Here is a 15433-nt window from a genome sequence, read left to right as displayed (position 1 = left end):
CTATCTATCTATCTATCTCTCTGTCTACCTCTTATCTATCTATCTATCTATCTATCTATCTATCTATCTGTCTGTCTACCCGTCGTATCTATCTATCTCTCTATCTATCTCTCTATCGTCTGTCTGTCTGTCTGTCTGTCTGTCTGTCTGTGTCTACCTACCTATCTGTCTGTCTGTCTGTCTATCTATCTATCTATCTATCTATCTATCTATCTATCTATCGGTCTGTCTGTCTGTGTCTATCTATCTATCTATCTATCTATCTATCTATCTGTCTGTCTGTCTGTCTGTCTGTCTGTATATCTGTCTGTCTGTCTTATCTATCTATCTATCTATCTATCTATCTATCTATCTATCTATCTATCTATCTATCTGTCTGTCTGTCTGTCTGTCTGTCTATCTGTCTGTCTACCTGTCTCATCTATCTATCTATCTATGTATCTATCTATGGCTATCTACCTACCTGTCTATCTATCTATCTATCTATCTATCTATCTATCTATCTATCTATCTGTCTGTCTGTCTGTCTGTCTGTCTGTCTACCTATTTAACTATCTGTCTATATCTATCTATCTATCTGTCTGTCTGTCTGTCTATCTATCTATGGCTATCTATGGCTATCTATCTATCTATCTATCTATCTATCTATCTATCTGTCTGTCTGTCTGTCTGTCTGTCTACCTATTTAACTATCTATCTATCTATCTATCTATCTATCTACCTGTCTGTCTGTCTATCTATGTATCTATCTATCTATGGCTATCTACCTACCTGTCTATCTATCTATCTATCCTATCTATCTATCTATCTGTCTGTCTGTCTGTCTGTCTATCTATCTATCTATCTATCTATCTATCTATCTATGGCTATCTACCTACCTGTCTGTCTGTCTGTCTATCTATCTATCTATGGCTATCTACCTACCTGGCTATCTATCTATCTATCTATCTATCTATCTATCTATCTATCTATCTATCTATCTATCTGTCTGTCTGTCTACCTATTTAACTATCTGTCTGTCTGTCTATCTACCTGTCTGTCTATATGCCTGCCTGTCTGTCTACCTGTCTGTCTATCTATCTATCTATCTATCTATCTATCTATCTATCTATCTATCTATCTATCGTCTGTCTGTCTATATACCTGTCTATCTATCTATTTATCAATTCAATTCATTTCAATTCAATTCAAAATTGCTTTATTGGCATGGCTGTAAATAATACAATATTGCCAAAGCATATATACATAAAACAATAATAAAAACATCTGTATAATATACATATAATATAATAGAAGAAAATAATATAATAGAAGAAAATATTATCAATTATTATAACTATCAAATATTATAACATAACTTAAAATAACAGTGTAACAAATTAAAACATGACTGAACATTTAATACCACAGTGTTTTAACATACACACACACGTACTGAGGGTCACTGTGGTGGACAGTAGGGAAACACACTGAGGTCAGATACAACACACACATTACACACATTCACCTGCTGTCTCTCAGGATGTGACACGTTCACACATATCTCATAGCCAGTGCTGCTGTCTGTCCCTCTCCTAATATTTATATTAATATTAACTTTATTTGTTCTACGTCAGTCATGGCTGTAAAGTTCTTTATTAAGTTACTGAATTTGGTTAAGTAGAGATCTCTTATAGATATGTATTTGTGGCAGTGAAGGAGGAAGTGCGTCTCCGTCTCGATCTCTCCTGTCCTACAGTGAACACACACTCTTTGCTCTCTGGGTAACCAGCTCTTTCCTGTGTCTGCCAGTCTTGATGTCTAGACTGTGCTCACTGAGCCTGTACTTGGTCAGGATCCGTCTCTGCTTTGTGTCTTTGACACTTTGGAGATATTCTTCTAATTCATAATTTGATTTTAGAGTTTGATAGAATTGTAATTTATTTATATTAATATATTATTTAATATAAATTTATAATATATTTATGTATATTAATTTGTAATGTATCTATTTATCTATCTGTCTATATGCCTGTCTGTCTCTGTCTATCTACCTGTCTGTCTATCTATATGTCTGTTTGTCTCTTTCTGTCTATCTATCTATCTACCTGTCTGTCTATCTATCTATCTATCTTAAAATTACTGTTATATGATGTTAATTCTACTTCCTTACATTCAGATTTGAATTGCAATTCTGAATCCTGTTTGGTACATCAATTCAATTTCAGGAACTGAATTAGAATTTTCAATTCAATTCTAAATGCAAGCATGTAATTGTGATGGTAAAAATGTTCATTTATTCATGCATTCAGATCTTCATGGCTGTATGTTGGTTCCTGGAGCATTTTCAGTTGGACGTGACCCTCTGAATTGGACGGAGTCGCGTGAGTACTGCATGATTAATGGAAATCAGTTTGCCTGTCCTGTAAGCAAAGCCGTCCTAAAGGACATGGCTGATAACCTGACCACAGAGGACGGGCATGGCTGGATCGGTCTCCGCCGCAGTCTACTAACTACGGAGTGGTACTGGCAGGACGAGTATGAACCCCCAACTAATGTCAATTACGTTCACTGGGATGATGGGCATCCTTTGGGCCTTTTGAAGGGCTTATGTACTTCAATGTCCCTGGACTCTAAAAATGATTTCAAATGGCACAGTGCACGTTGCTGTGATAAAAAGAAGCCTGTCTGCTACAAAAGGCCAGCATACCTCAATCCTTCACAAGATCGGTTTACTTTTTTCCTTAGTGTTTAGTGCTAATTAGTAATGCTATTCTTCAGGTTCATTAAGTTTATATTTGTATCACCACCTGCATATCTGAGCTGTATTTTTAAATAAATGTCATTTGTCTTTATATTATATGCATAATAAGATTAAATAAGGCTAATGACTTTTTGAAATTATGTCAAGCAGTTGCATTGATACCATGAGTGAATGGAAATGTTTTAAAACATTCAGACTGATCCTGAATTAAACTGTTTTCAACTTAGCTCAGACATCAACTCAAATGGAAGCAGGAAGATCCTGGGGTCACATCAACAATAAAATTTAATTAAAATTCTATAAAGCATGACATTTGGTGCCAGTCATGAGTTGTAATGCATTATACTTTTTAAAAAAATGTATGCAGTCCTTATTTGTGCCTGATTAAATATTAATTCACCACTTACTTACAATACGGTACATCTTCTTTATGCTTTATAGCATACATATCTAAGCATGTAGTGACCAATATAATCTACTTAATGTACTGTAGCAAATTCTAGTTTCCATAAAGAAAATCTGTGAATATGCATATTGCCATGTGCAAACAGATCCTCAACAGACATTTTCTCAGGCCTGATGTGAACTGAATCTGACGCTGCATGCAAACTGCATGAATCAAATTTATCGCTTGACGAGCTTAATAGCTCTAATCTCACACTGTAGGATGTAGAACCATTAATCAGCCTATTTATGACTTTAATAACTGTAATCATCCCTTACTGGCATTGTTCTATATGCTTCAACCTAAATCATTTACGGGTATAATTACTGAAAACTATACGATTTAAAGAAATCTCAATTATTATTTGATTAAATAAAGAAATATGCTTTCATAAAGCACAACATACCAAATATTTGTCTCACAGAGCCAATTAAATGTGAGTGTTGACTGCTTTTTGTAGGTGCTAATTCTCATTAACCAAGGCTAGATAGATGTGGGTATTTATAAAAGCACTAATCTGTTGGAATGTAAAACAACTATATGACATACTGTACATTCGGGCTACTCATTGTCAGCAGAGATGGTAGAATAGTGAAGTAAACATTGACAAACGATCAAGAGTTTGTCCAGTTTCAGATCAATGGTTCACTGGTATGCATGCTATGATCAGGGGTGTCCGTAGACTGTCTTTATTAGTATCCGAGGGTAAATTTGATGTGCAGACAGGAGATTCAGCAATCTAGACAAATTCATAAAACATCAGAACATGCATTAAAACATATACCATTATAATATAATATAAAAAAAACTCATAAGAAAAAGTCAAGACAATGTGCCTCACACACACACACTGGTATTCCTATCATTATGGGCACACTCCATACACAATAATGGTTTTTATACTGTACAAACTGTATATTCTATCCCTCTACACTAACCCTACCCCTAAACCTAACCATCACAAAAAACTATCTGCATTTTAGGCCTACATTTAAAAACTCAATCTGTATGATTTATAAACTTGTTTCCTCATGGGGAGCTTAAAAATGTTCTCACGCGGTCAAAATTTACTGGCATTACTACTTGTGAGGACATTTTGTCCGCATAACATAACACACACACACACACACACACACACACACACATCCCCTTAAAAGCTTAAAAGGGGAAGTGCACCCAAAAATGAAAATGCTGTCATCATAGGCTCACCAAGTTGCTCCAAACCTGTGTAAATTTCTTTCTTCTGCTGAACAAAAGAAGATATTTTGAAGTATGTCGGTAACCAAACAGTTGATGGGTCCCATTGACTTCAATATGGGGAAAAAAATACTATGGAAGTCAATGTCTTCTATTTGATGGGGCCCCATTAATGTGCCTATATCTGGCACATTGTCTGTGTCAGCGATGAAGCCGCTCTTCATTCCGTGGTGCAGCCTGTGAACGAGCAATACACTCTGCGCTGCAGATAAAGACAATTTATATTCATAGATATCCAAAGTAGGCTATCGTGTCTACACCAGACGCGACCGTTGTGTATACAGTATCACTGATTATAATGGGTTCTGTTGTCTTTTGACGCGTCGCGCCGCGCCGCTCGCCTCCATGACACGGTGTCAGTATCATAAAAAGTATGAAAACATGAATACACTTTTGGTACTTACGGTTGGTTGAACTTTCGATTGATTTCGAACCTTATGCAATCTCAGTCAGTGCTGTGACAAATTCCTAATTCTGAACGCTTGATGGCGCTGTGTTCTTATAATTCACTCTTATTGCCGTTACAACAGCTCTTTTACAAGGAGCAGAAGAAAAATAAAAATAAAAATAAATGAATATGCAATTCATACAAAGTCTAAATGTGGGGATTTATTTGTTTTGTTAGTAGATAAGATTTAGCGAGATTTATGGTTTTTAAATTTGAAATCATAAAACAAAATGGAGAACAAAAGCAAAAAAGTAAATGAAGCTAATATAATATTGTCCTGAGTTCTCAGTAATTCGAGAGATTATCCTAAAGAGATTATTCTCCTTATACCATATGTGGTCATTGCATAAACTTTCTTGTTAATATTTAATTTAGCCCACCTCTTCACAAAATATTAAATTAATGCATTAATACATAAAGGAAAAATAGTGTGGCGATGACACTGTTTATTCTCTGTTATAAATGTGTTTTACTTAATTCACCTGCTGTTGGAAGGAGGTGTTCAGGAGGAAAAAGAGTTAGGAGGGAGGGGCTAACACAGCGCGCGTGGAGTAAAGAAGAATTGAGTTGAACGTTAGTCAAGCGGAAGAAACGTTAGTCAAAGTCTTTCTGCGTTTTATTATTTTTGGGGAAGTAAGACACCTCCTGATACCCGCGTTTTAGTTTGTAAACGTTCAGTAAATAAACCACAGCCCGTTGGGTGCTTTCAAACTGGATTCTCGTCTCCTGTCTGTCTCTCCTGGGACAGTGCAAAACGCCACAATATATTAATAGGCAGAATCCATGACATAATTAATTATTGTGAAAATGACTTTTCTTTGGGTCATGATTTGGTTATTTAGTTAAGCCATTATGTTCTAAAGTCAACTAGATTTTTTAAAATTACTTACAAAAAAAAAAGAAAAAAAAAAAGGATTTTTTAAAATTACTACATCAAAACTACACTTCCCATGAATGTTTGCGGCACTTTACGGCAGAGCTGACGTCACACGCTGTTACATGTGGATAAGCGATCTGTAGCATAACATTTGAATTTCGTGAACTATGTTGTTTTAGTTGTAGACATTTAATTAATTGTTTAAAAAAAGGCTGTGGAAGCTAAGCTGCCACAGTTCAGTCATATGAAACGACATAAGCCCGCAATTATTTAGAAAAAACAGCTGCAGCTATCTGAACTTGCTAGCCAGATCGCTACTTGCTAGCACAAGAAACGAAAGTAAGTTTATTAAAATATTTTTTCATGTGCCACTCTGAATAATGATGCTGTTTTCGATAACATATAATCCCGAGCTGTCATTTATTAAAATCATCCTCGTTTTGAGGACTCTGCCGCAAAAATATGGTAATTTATTCATTTTAATTTGGAAAATTATTTTTCATTCTAAGTGGATATGGGGGTCTTTGAAACTAACGTCATTGGTACAGAAAATGCACTTTTACATTTGTGCATATAGTTACTAATATAGATGTATGTGGGTAATTTTTGGGGGATTTTTTGGGTTGAAACTACATATACATATGAACCACAATACATTACTAGCAGAACTGATATACAGTAATTCATTCCTTTTTAATTTTCACAGGTGAAGGCTAAACATCATGGAGAACTACAGAAAAGCACGCACAGTTGAGCAGCCCTGCCCGTGTCCGTTCCCCAACCTGCCCAGCAACACTCCTGAAGTTCGAGTGAAGGATGGCAGCAAAGTCCGCAACCTGATGAGGTTTGCTTTAAGCCGTATGGAGGAGAAAGCACCTTCAGCAGATAATCCAGGCACCAATGAAGGGTCAGAGGTGAGCGTTGGGTCGGGGGAGAATCTGAGCCGCCAAATCGTGTTCACAGGTGTGGGTCAGAGCGTAGCTAAAGCCATCACGTGCGTGGAGATCCTGAAACGTCGTGTTCACGGACTACATCAGCATACCAAGCTGGCTTACCGCACAGTTCAGGAGGTCTGGGAGCCCCTGGAGCCTGAGGCTGGGTTGGACAGTCTCACAGTCAGCAGAAATGTACCTAGTGTATGGGTTCTGCTCTCCAAAGACTCACTTGATAGTAACCAGCCGGGCTACCAAGCGCCAGGTTCATTTGATGCCTTTTGGGCTCAGGCTCTCAAAGAGGAAGCGGCAACCCTGAGACATGAACAGAGAAGAAAGAGGGGAGGAACAGGGACTGGAAGGGCAGAAGGGGCTGGCAGAGGAAAGGGTCCACGCAAGCAACTGGGCCGACCTGGAGGAACACGTAAACCTTTAGGTCATGCAGGGGGTGGTCAGTAATGAATGGATGTTGCAACTTCCTGCTACAGCCGTAGCTTGGCTTATATTGACAGACACATTTTGATGGGGAATATTCAGTGCCATATCTAATAAGCAGATTCTTGAGAATGTCTGTCATAAAATAGTTGTTCTGCGCCTGAACAGTTCACCTAAAATAAAAATTATTGTTATGAAAAAATCATTATTAATTCACCCTCATGCCATTAAAACTTATTTGTTGTATTTTTTTTTTTCTTGTGGACACAAAAGATGAATTTTTGAAGGGTTTTTATGCAGCTCTTTATATACAACAATATTCAGTTGTGATCATGTTTGTCAAGCTCCGTGTGCACTATAATCCCAGTCTTTTTAAGCCATACAGAAGTTTTCGATTAACAGTGACTTTAATTTTAATCTCTGTCGGATTCAGAAGACTTGGAATATAACACATACGTTTGGATTAAAGAATGGACCACTTTTATAATGTATTTTGGAGCTTGTCAGATTTGAGGGTGTGTAAATCGTGACCATTTTTTCCATTTTTTTTTTTTTGGGTTAACTATTCCTTTAAATACATTAGACAGAAAGGGCTAAAGCAAAATTTTCAGATTGAAGTATTGTGCCAAAGAGACTAGAATGAAGTATTCTCCTTTTTTATACATTAGCATGCTTTCCGTTAAAATACCTTATTGTAAAAACAATTATTCTGTAGGTTTCTTTAGAGTTTACATTTGTTGACTATTTCCTTTTTCTCCAGCATATATGGTATAATTTGTTTTAAAAATGAAAAAATGTTAGAAATGTATAGATTGATCCAGATTGGCCATCATACATTTAAATGGGCAAAATTATTATTATTTTTTTTTTTTGCAATTTAGAGGAGTTCTTTAGGAAGCAATTCAATCCATGTTGAAGTAAACAAACACCATTCATTTGATCTTTGTTTTATATTATTGCAGATTTGATTAACAGATGAAGTACCAGGCAAAGTTTTTCATATCAGAAGAATGAAAATAGGCCTATGTCATCTTTTGCTACTAACATCTTCATTATTTTATGCAAAGGAAAGGAAATTGTGTATTTTGAATACCAAATATGTCAGAAAATACACAAATTTGGGACTGACCAAATGCCAATGTTTTTTTAGTGGCACAGGTCAGAAAGTCTGAAGGCATAGACGTTGTATTGGGAACTGTTTATATAATAATATATATATATATATATATATATATATATATATATATATATATATATATATATAAATATATATATATATAGTTCAAATGGAAAACATGTTATTTGTATAGATTTGGGCCTATTTCATAATGTTTTCCCAGCGTAGACTGTTTGCTGGAGTAAATGTTATGTATTCTTTAGGAAATTTCTATTTTGTGAAATCCAGAAAAGAAAAGTTCAAACAGTAGAATTGAAAGTTGTGATGTGTGGATACAAATAATGGTCAGCTCTGTGGCAGATAAAAATGTAACATGGAAAATGTACTGTTTTGGAACTGAATTATTTTGAGTGAATAAAGTGTGGATTCTTCTGAAGGTGTTGGTGGATTTCTGCATTTGTTATATGAAACTTGTTGATCTTATGCCACAAACCTTTCCAGCATTTTATGCAAAACCACATGTGGAGAGGAAAGAAAGATTTTTGAATGTCAAATGTTCTTTTACTGAATGAACAGAGAATGCACGGCTTATTCTGTTCACAGAGGAAGAACGCTGATCAAGATTTAAGGTAGGATATTTTTTTCATTACATTTGAGTCAATAAAAATGCATAAATATTTCTGAATGTTCTTTCAAAAGTAGTCTAGCACTATAACAATATGTAGACTAATATTTTTCTTCAGAAGGGAATTTATCTAATGCAAGGCTATGCAGAATAATTGGATGTCATCATTATAAACAGTTGTAAATTGTGTAGAAATACCAAGAATTTAAGCATATGACAAATCAGTTTATTTGGATGAATAAAAAGCTTTAACATAACCTATTAACTGATATCAGATGGTTTTGTTTAGTGTTTAATACACTTTGTAGGACATTATATAACCTTTATTTAATACACGACTGCTCAATCTAGAGCTGCTCAACACATTTGCTGAAGAGTGAACTATTAATGTTGTTTATCATGAGGATTATGTTTCATATATTCTTCTTGATGGCTATAAAATGTCTTTTTGTCTGTTTATTAATTTAATTAGAATTTTCTTGCTTGTTGAGTGTAATAATTTCAGTGCCATCTGAACACATCCAATGACTCTAGTCTTAGATGTGTATGTCTGCATATATATATATATATATATATATATATATATATATATATATATATATGAAATTGATAATTTTATGATCAAAAGTGACATTAAAAAATGTATGTCACTTTTTATCATAAAATTATCAATTTCATGTATATATATACATACATACACACATATATATATATATATATATATATGTGTGTGTGTGTGTGTGTGTGTGTATATATATATATGAAATTGATAATTTTATGATCAAAAGTGACAATTTATATATATATATATATATATGTGTGTGTGTGTATATATATATATGAAATCGATAATTTTATGATCAAAAGTGACAATTTATATATATATATATATATATATATATATATATATGTATATGTATATATATATATGAAATTGATAATTTTATGATCAAAAGTGACATTAAAAAATGTATAAAGAAACAAAATATTTCTATTTCAAATAAATGCTGCTCTTTTGAACTTTAATCAAAAAATCCTAAAATAATGTCACTTTCCACAAAAAAATAAGCAGCACAACTGTTTTCAACAATGATAAGAAATGTTTCTTGAGCACCAAATCAGCATATTATAATAATTTCTGAAGGACCATGTGACACTGAAGACTGCTAAAAATTGCCATCATAATAATCAAGTATATTTAAAAAAAAAGTAAAATACAAAAAATTTGTTTTACATTTTAATATCTAACATTACTTTTTTTTTTTTTTTTATACCAAAATGTAAACATTAAAAAAACTGCAAATGAAAGACAAAATATATTGAAAGCAGGTATTTTACATAGTTCTTCACTAGTTCGACTAACTGTAACCAGAGCCTCTTCAGTGGAAAAATGATATATTGTATTCTTTTTGTCTGCATGTGAATTTTGTACAGTAAACACACTGGAGTGTTCTTAACAAATACACAAAATGATTAGTCACTTACATTTTTTTGCAGCTCAGCACACAGCGGTGCCTTACCAGCTGAAACCAGCTTCACTAGTCACTCAACGAGGAGCTGCATAGGCAGAATACGCAGTCATGTTGACTGTTCTGTTGACCATTTTAATGTTTAGTCAAGGTAAGTAACTATTTAATGTGATCACTAGGGATGCACTAATACCAATTCAGGTCAGTAAACATTTTAAACTCCAGAAGAAGCATTTTTTTTTTTTTTTTTTTTAAATCAAACTGATTGTGCTCAAGTCATACCCTTCGATGTTACAAATATTACAATTGGCAGTCTTTCTGTTTTTTTTTTTTTTTTACCATGTTTAAAAAACACTCAAATCTGTGACATTTTCAAAGTGGTTGAATTTTCAAAGTGTTCATTTCAGTGTTCTCATTGACATGATAATGATGATACTGATACCAAGTACAACTATTAACCCTCCATTATCAACTTGATACGAGTACAACAGAGTAGTATTAATGCATCAGTAGTGCTTACCATTGGCTGAAAATAAATTAAATAGCAAAACAACAAACATGATTATTTGGCTGTTGCACATTCACAGGGCTTTCAATGGACAGTCGTGGGACAAGTTTCATCACTGCATTCCCTGAGAATATTGCTGTTTATTATAAAAAGACCATTAACCTACTCAAAATCACCACCCTCCACCCAAACACTATGGTCAATGTCACCTCTATAGCCAGCGGCATCGTTGACACCAAAGAACGCATCAGCAATGGGACCATTTTAACAGTGAATTTGACAAAAGAGGATGAAGAATACCAGTTTGTATCTTCCAATAAGTCTTTTCGAATCGCCAGTGATAAAAACATCACAGTTCTTTCTGTGAGTGGATGGGAGGGGAGATTCCAGTCTCATGTTGTCCAGCCTGAACAAAATCTCGGAACGGTGTATCAAGTCCCCGCTCTGAATTACACCATGATAGCCACGTCCTTTAGGCTGATGATTATCAATGCAATGGACAAAGTCAACAATGTCACCATCAAACAGTTTGACGAAAGAGGTCAGAGCCAGGCAGATAGCATAACGCTCGGTCCTTACAAGCTTTTCCAGATTCAGATTAATGGGACGGTGAGAGAAATAAATGCTACGGACAAAGTGGCTGTACTTCTGACCCATCCGTGCTTTGACAGCAAAAACTGCTCCTGCAACATGGTGGTGAACCAGCTCAAACCCCCAGTGACTGACGATGAAAAGATTCTAGCCAGATTCCTTGTGCCCCCTATCTTCAGTGCCAAACAGCTACTTGCGACAACAAATCAACCCTTCAAAATCTGTCAGGGTTTATTTACTAATCGTAATTGTATTTTGGTGCAAAATTCTACCGACATCCTGTCATTATTCCCAAATTTTACAAACACATCCTCGGTTATTTCTACCAACATGCATATTTCCCTCCAACTAATCGGTCCTGGACTCATTCTAGACCTCATTCCAACAAGCATGTTTTCTGGCTGCTATCTGTTAGGTTTTAATTCCTCACACAGTGGGGCTTTGGTGATTGCTAATAAATCCAGCACTGATGGTGTGCAAATAAATGATCAGCCTTTGCCTTCAGACATTAAATGGAACGTTCTGAATGGCACAGAGTACTCTTGGGCTCTGGTGGAGGCACAAGAGATAGGCACTATCTGGCATCCTACTTCAAAGATTGGTGTATATATGATAGAACGCTTGGAGTCCAACAATATCTATGGGAGCCCAGCAATAGCTATAAATATGGACCCAGGTAAGTGTGTGTGTTTAAAGAATTGTCATGTTTAACCATAAAAATTATATTCTACAACTATTTACTAAGACTGTCAATTGATGATTAACTATATACTAGATGAAAAAGATGATATATCTTTATGGCCCGGTTTCACAGACAGGGTTTAGAAGCCAGGATTAGGGTTTAGTTCAATTATGGTATTTAAGGGTGCGTTCACACTTGTAGTTTGGTTCGTTTGGTCCCGACCAAAAAAGAAAAAAAAACATTTAGTCCTGGTCCGATTAGCGTTCAGATTGGCAATTTTATCACCAAACCAAAAGATACCGAACCTAAAGGCATAGGGAGATACGTCCAGAACCTGACTGGTTGGATTTTATGACGTATTGCCTATTTTGAGACAGAACTTAGGCTACAGAGACCTATATTTTTTGGTCTGGACCAAACGAACCGAACTACAAGTGTGAACGCACCCTTAGAAAAAAACATTACTGGTGTGCATCTTGAGACAAAACAATAGCACTGACATATTTTGTGTGTTCACACTTGTCATGTTTGTTTCGATTAAAACGATCCCTGGTGCGATTGCTCTGTTAGTGTGGTTCATCTGAACATGTGTGAACGCTGCCATCCGAACCCTAGCGCGCACAAAACAAGTGGACTGAGACCTCTGAAAGGATGGGTCTCGGTCCGCTTCCAAACGAACTCTGGTGCGGTTCAAATGATATAATAAGCAATACGTCATCAAATCCGACCAATCAGGTTGTGAACGTATCCCTATGCCTTTAGGTTTGGTGATAAAATTGCCAATCTGGGGTGCGTTTCCCAAAAGCATCGTTAGCCAACTAACATCACAAGTTCCGTCGTTACTCACATAGTTCAACGATTTGGTGTTTCCCGAAACCATAGTTCAAATGAACATTCGCAAACTGCATCGCAAACTTGTGTGGTTGGAACGACAGCTCTCGAGCTGTGGTTAGAAGCATAGTTTCTTGTTTTTATGACATGTGGACTTAATAAATCCTTATCTTGAGCAAAATAAGCAAGCTGACATTAAGTACAATGTATATCTTTTATTTCGAATATATACAAATGTAATTTATATATTTTAGTTTGTCAAGAGATTTAAAGCACCGTTTTTGAAGAGTGTGCATGTGCGTACGTGCTCTAGTACATAAGAACAAGCATTTGATTTAATCTGGAAATAAAGCAAAATAACTGAGGAAAATGAGAATTAGTCCTCTAATGCCATGTCCGTAATTTATAGCAAAAAAATCTAGCATTAATTCGATCTCAAATGGATTCATTTAAAGAAGTTATTTCTCACCACCTGCGTGACGTCATTCACCAACGTGGTTGAACGACAGGTTTGCGACAATACGGTTTCGGGAAACAGTCGTGACTAGCTAGTTGATGTGTTCAACGATGCATCGTACTATGGTAGTTCAGCAGCGAGTTAAACACCCCTGAACGCTAAACGGACCAGGACTAAATGTTTTTCTTTTTTTTTTGTTGGTCTGGACCTAACAAACCAAATGAACCGAACTACAAGTGTGAACGCACCCGCGATTGCTCTGTTAGTGCGGTTCATCTGAACGTGTGAATGCTGCCATTCGAACCCTGGTGCGCACCAAACAAGCAGACCGAGACCTCTGAAAAGATGGGTCTCGGTCCGCTTCCAAACGAACTCTGGTGCGGTTCGAATGATATATGAACGCAACACGGACCAAAGACATGTAAACAAACCAAAAACAGGAAGATGAGACCCTAAAAATCATAGAATCCTCATGCATATAGTTTTTTCTCGTCATAGTAGCGAATTTGCCCATCACAGGCATCAGACGCGCGTCACAATGCAGCAGATCGTTTATGTGTGTGACGGAGGGATTCCCGTCGCTGTTTTGACTCCGTTACACATTTTATAAGCTCTTCACGAGTTCCCAGCTGGCCAAAATACCATGCAGGCTACGCACACACAACACCGCAGCACACAGCATTGTTTTGGATGTTCGGTAAGTGCCGTCTCAAAATAGGCAATACATCATCAAATCCAAACAATCAGGTTGTGAACGTATCCCTATGCCTTTAGGTTCGGTATCTTTTGCTTCGGTGATAAAATTGCCAATCTGAATGTTAATCGGACCAGGACTAAATGTTTTTTCTTTTTTTGGTCCCGACCAAATGAACCGAACTACAAGTGTGAACACAAAGATACTTCAGTACAAGTTGCTTTCAGTTAAAACGGTTTAAACATGCATTTTAGTCTAGGACTAGCTTAAGCCTGGTCTGTGATACCGGGGGAAAATATCACTTTATATACTTAGCAGCATGCTAAGCTATTTTGCTAATTGGTTATCACTAGAAAAACGGTTCAATACCAACTGAATACCAAATATTTGTTTGTGTGTGTTTAGATCGTAATGGTTGTCTGGTGACTCCGGAGATGTTTGTACTTGGTAAAGATGAAATGAGCTGGTTCGTGTCCCATAATTACTGCTTGGAAAATGCTGATCAGCTTGTCAGGTTTGTCGCTAAAGACACACTGGATAAGATGGCTTCGAACATGACGCAACAAGAACCCACGGAGGGCTGGATCGGTCTGCGGCGCGGCCTGTACACAGCAGAGTGGTACTGGAAAAACGAGGACAATTTCCCATCCACTGTGAACTTCACTTACTGGGAGGATGGACAGCCTGAAAAACCTGAGAAAGGCTTGTGTGCCTCAGTTTCCCTGGACCCCAAAAAGAAATTCATGTGGAAGAGCGCACGCTGCTGTTCTAAAAAGAAACCTGTTTGCTATAACACCCCAAAATATCTCACTTACAGAGATACTGCAATACTGTGAACAACTGATGTCTTAATGGCAATACTTGTAATGTGAGCTCCAAACATATTTTTTGCTTTCAGAACTGTATGTTTAGGGATCATTAGAGAAAATAATATAATTTTCATACTCAACATTACTCTGTCTATATATTTATGCCCCTTTATTTGATTTAGTGTATGTTATTTGGTAGGCATTACTCTGGCAATATCATTAGAGAGAGCAGTAAAAGGAAACCTGTTTTTTTTAATGTTAAATAGAACTATTATTGGCATATTAGATGTTGGTGTTCAAGCTGAGATGTATTTTGAGGTGTATTCAGGCTAGGATTTAAATAAATAATGTTACTAGAATTAAAATGAGTCCTATGCTTTTTAAAAAAAAAACAAAATAATAATAATAATAATGCCATAATCTTTATTTGCTATTAATTTTTAAGTCATTAATTATAAAATCTTTAAAGTTAAAAAAATAATACTGTAAAAGTCAAGTCAGTCGAACAAGTTC

General features: G+C 35.9%; 2 protein-coding genes across 2 annotated transcripts; both read left to right on the top strand.

Annotated features, from left to right (window-relative positions):
* The first annotated feature begins 5505 nt into the window (after positions 1 to 5505).
* rpp25l (ribonuclease P/MRP 25 subunit-like) lies at positions 5506 to 8690 on the top strand. Its single transcript, XM_051866274.1, has 2 exons — positions 5506 to 6109; positions 6477 to 8690. The coding sequence occupies exon 2, from the start codon at positions 6493 to 6495 to the stop codon at positions 7159 to 7161; it is 669 nt and encodes a 222-aa protein (XP_051722234.1). The 5' UTR covers positions 5506 to 6109; positions 6477 to 6492; the 3' UTR covers positions 7162 to 8690.
* Positions 8691 to 10374: 1684 nt separating this feature from the next.
* On the top strand, positions 10375 to 14947 carry LOC127497487 (uncharacterized). The gene is made up of 3 exons (XM_051865958.1): positions 10375 to 10499; positions 10936 to 12123; positions 14517 to 14947. The coding sequence occupies exons 1-3, from the start codon at positions 10460 to 10462 to the stop codon at positions 14945 to 14947; spliced, it is 1659 nt and encodes a 552-aa protein (XP_051721918.1). The 5' UTR covers positions 10375 to 10459.
* The last annotated feature ends 486 nt before the right edge of the window (positions 14948 to 15433 follow it).

This window comes from Ctenopharyngodon idella, chromosome 16, assembly GCF_019924925.1.
Source record: "Ctenopharyngodon idella isolate HZGC_01 chromosome 16, HZGC01, whole genome shotgun sequence".
Taxonomy (NCBI): Eukaryota; Metazoa; Chordata; class Actinopteri; order Cypriniformes; family Xenocyprididae; genus Ctenopharyngodon; species Ctenopharyngodon idella.
This window is presented reverse-complemented; position numbering and strand designations above follow the sequence as displayed.

Bases quoted from the DNA above. Each gene is read 5' to 3' on its own strand.
- rpp25l (XM_051866274.1), top strand. From the start codon at position 6,493: ATGGAGAACTACAGAAAAGCACGCACAGTTGAGCAGCCCTGCCCGTGT.
- LOC127497487 (XM_051865958.1), top strand. From the start codon at position 10,460: ATGTTGACTGTTCTGTTGACCATTTTAATGTTTAGTCAAG. The intron at 10,500-10,935 runs GTAAGTAACTAT...GCACATTCACAG, and splicing joins CATTTTAATGTTTAGTCAAG to GGCTTTCAATGGACAGTCGT. The intron at 12,124-14,516 runs GTAAGTGTGTGT...GTGTGTGTTTAG, and splicing joins AGCTATAAATATGGACCCAG to ATCGTAATGGTTGTCTGGTG.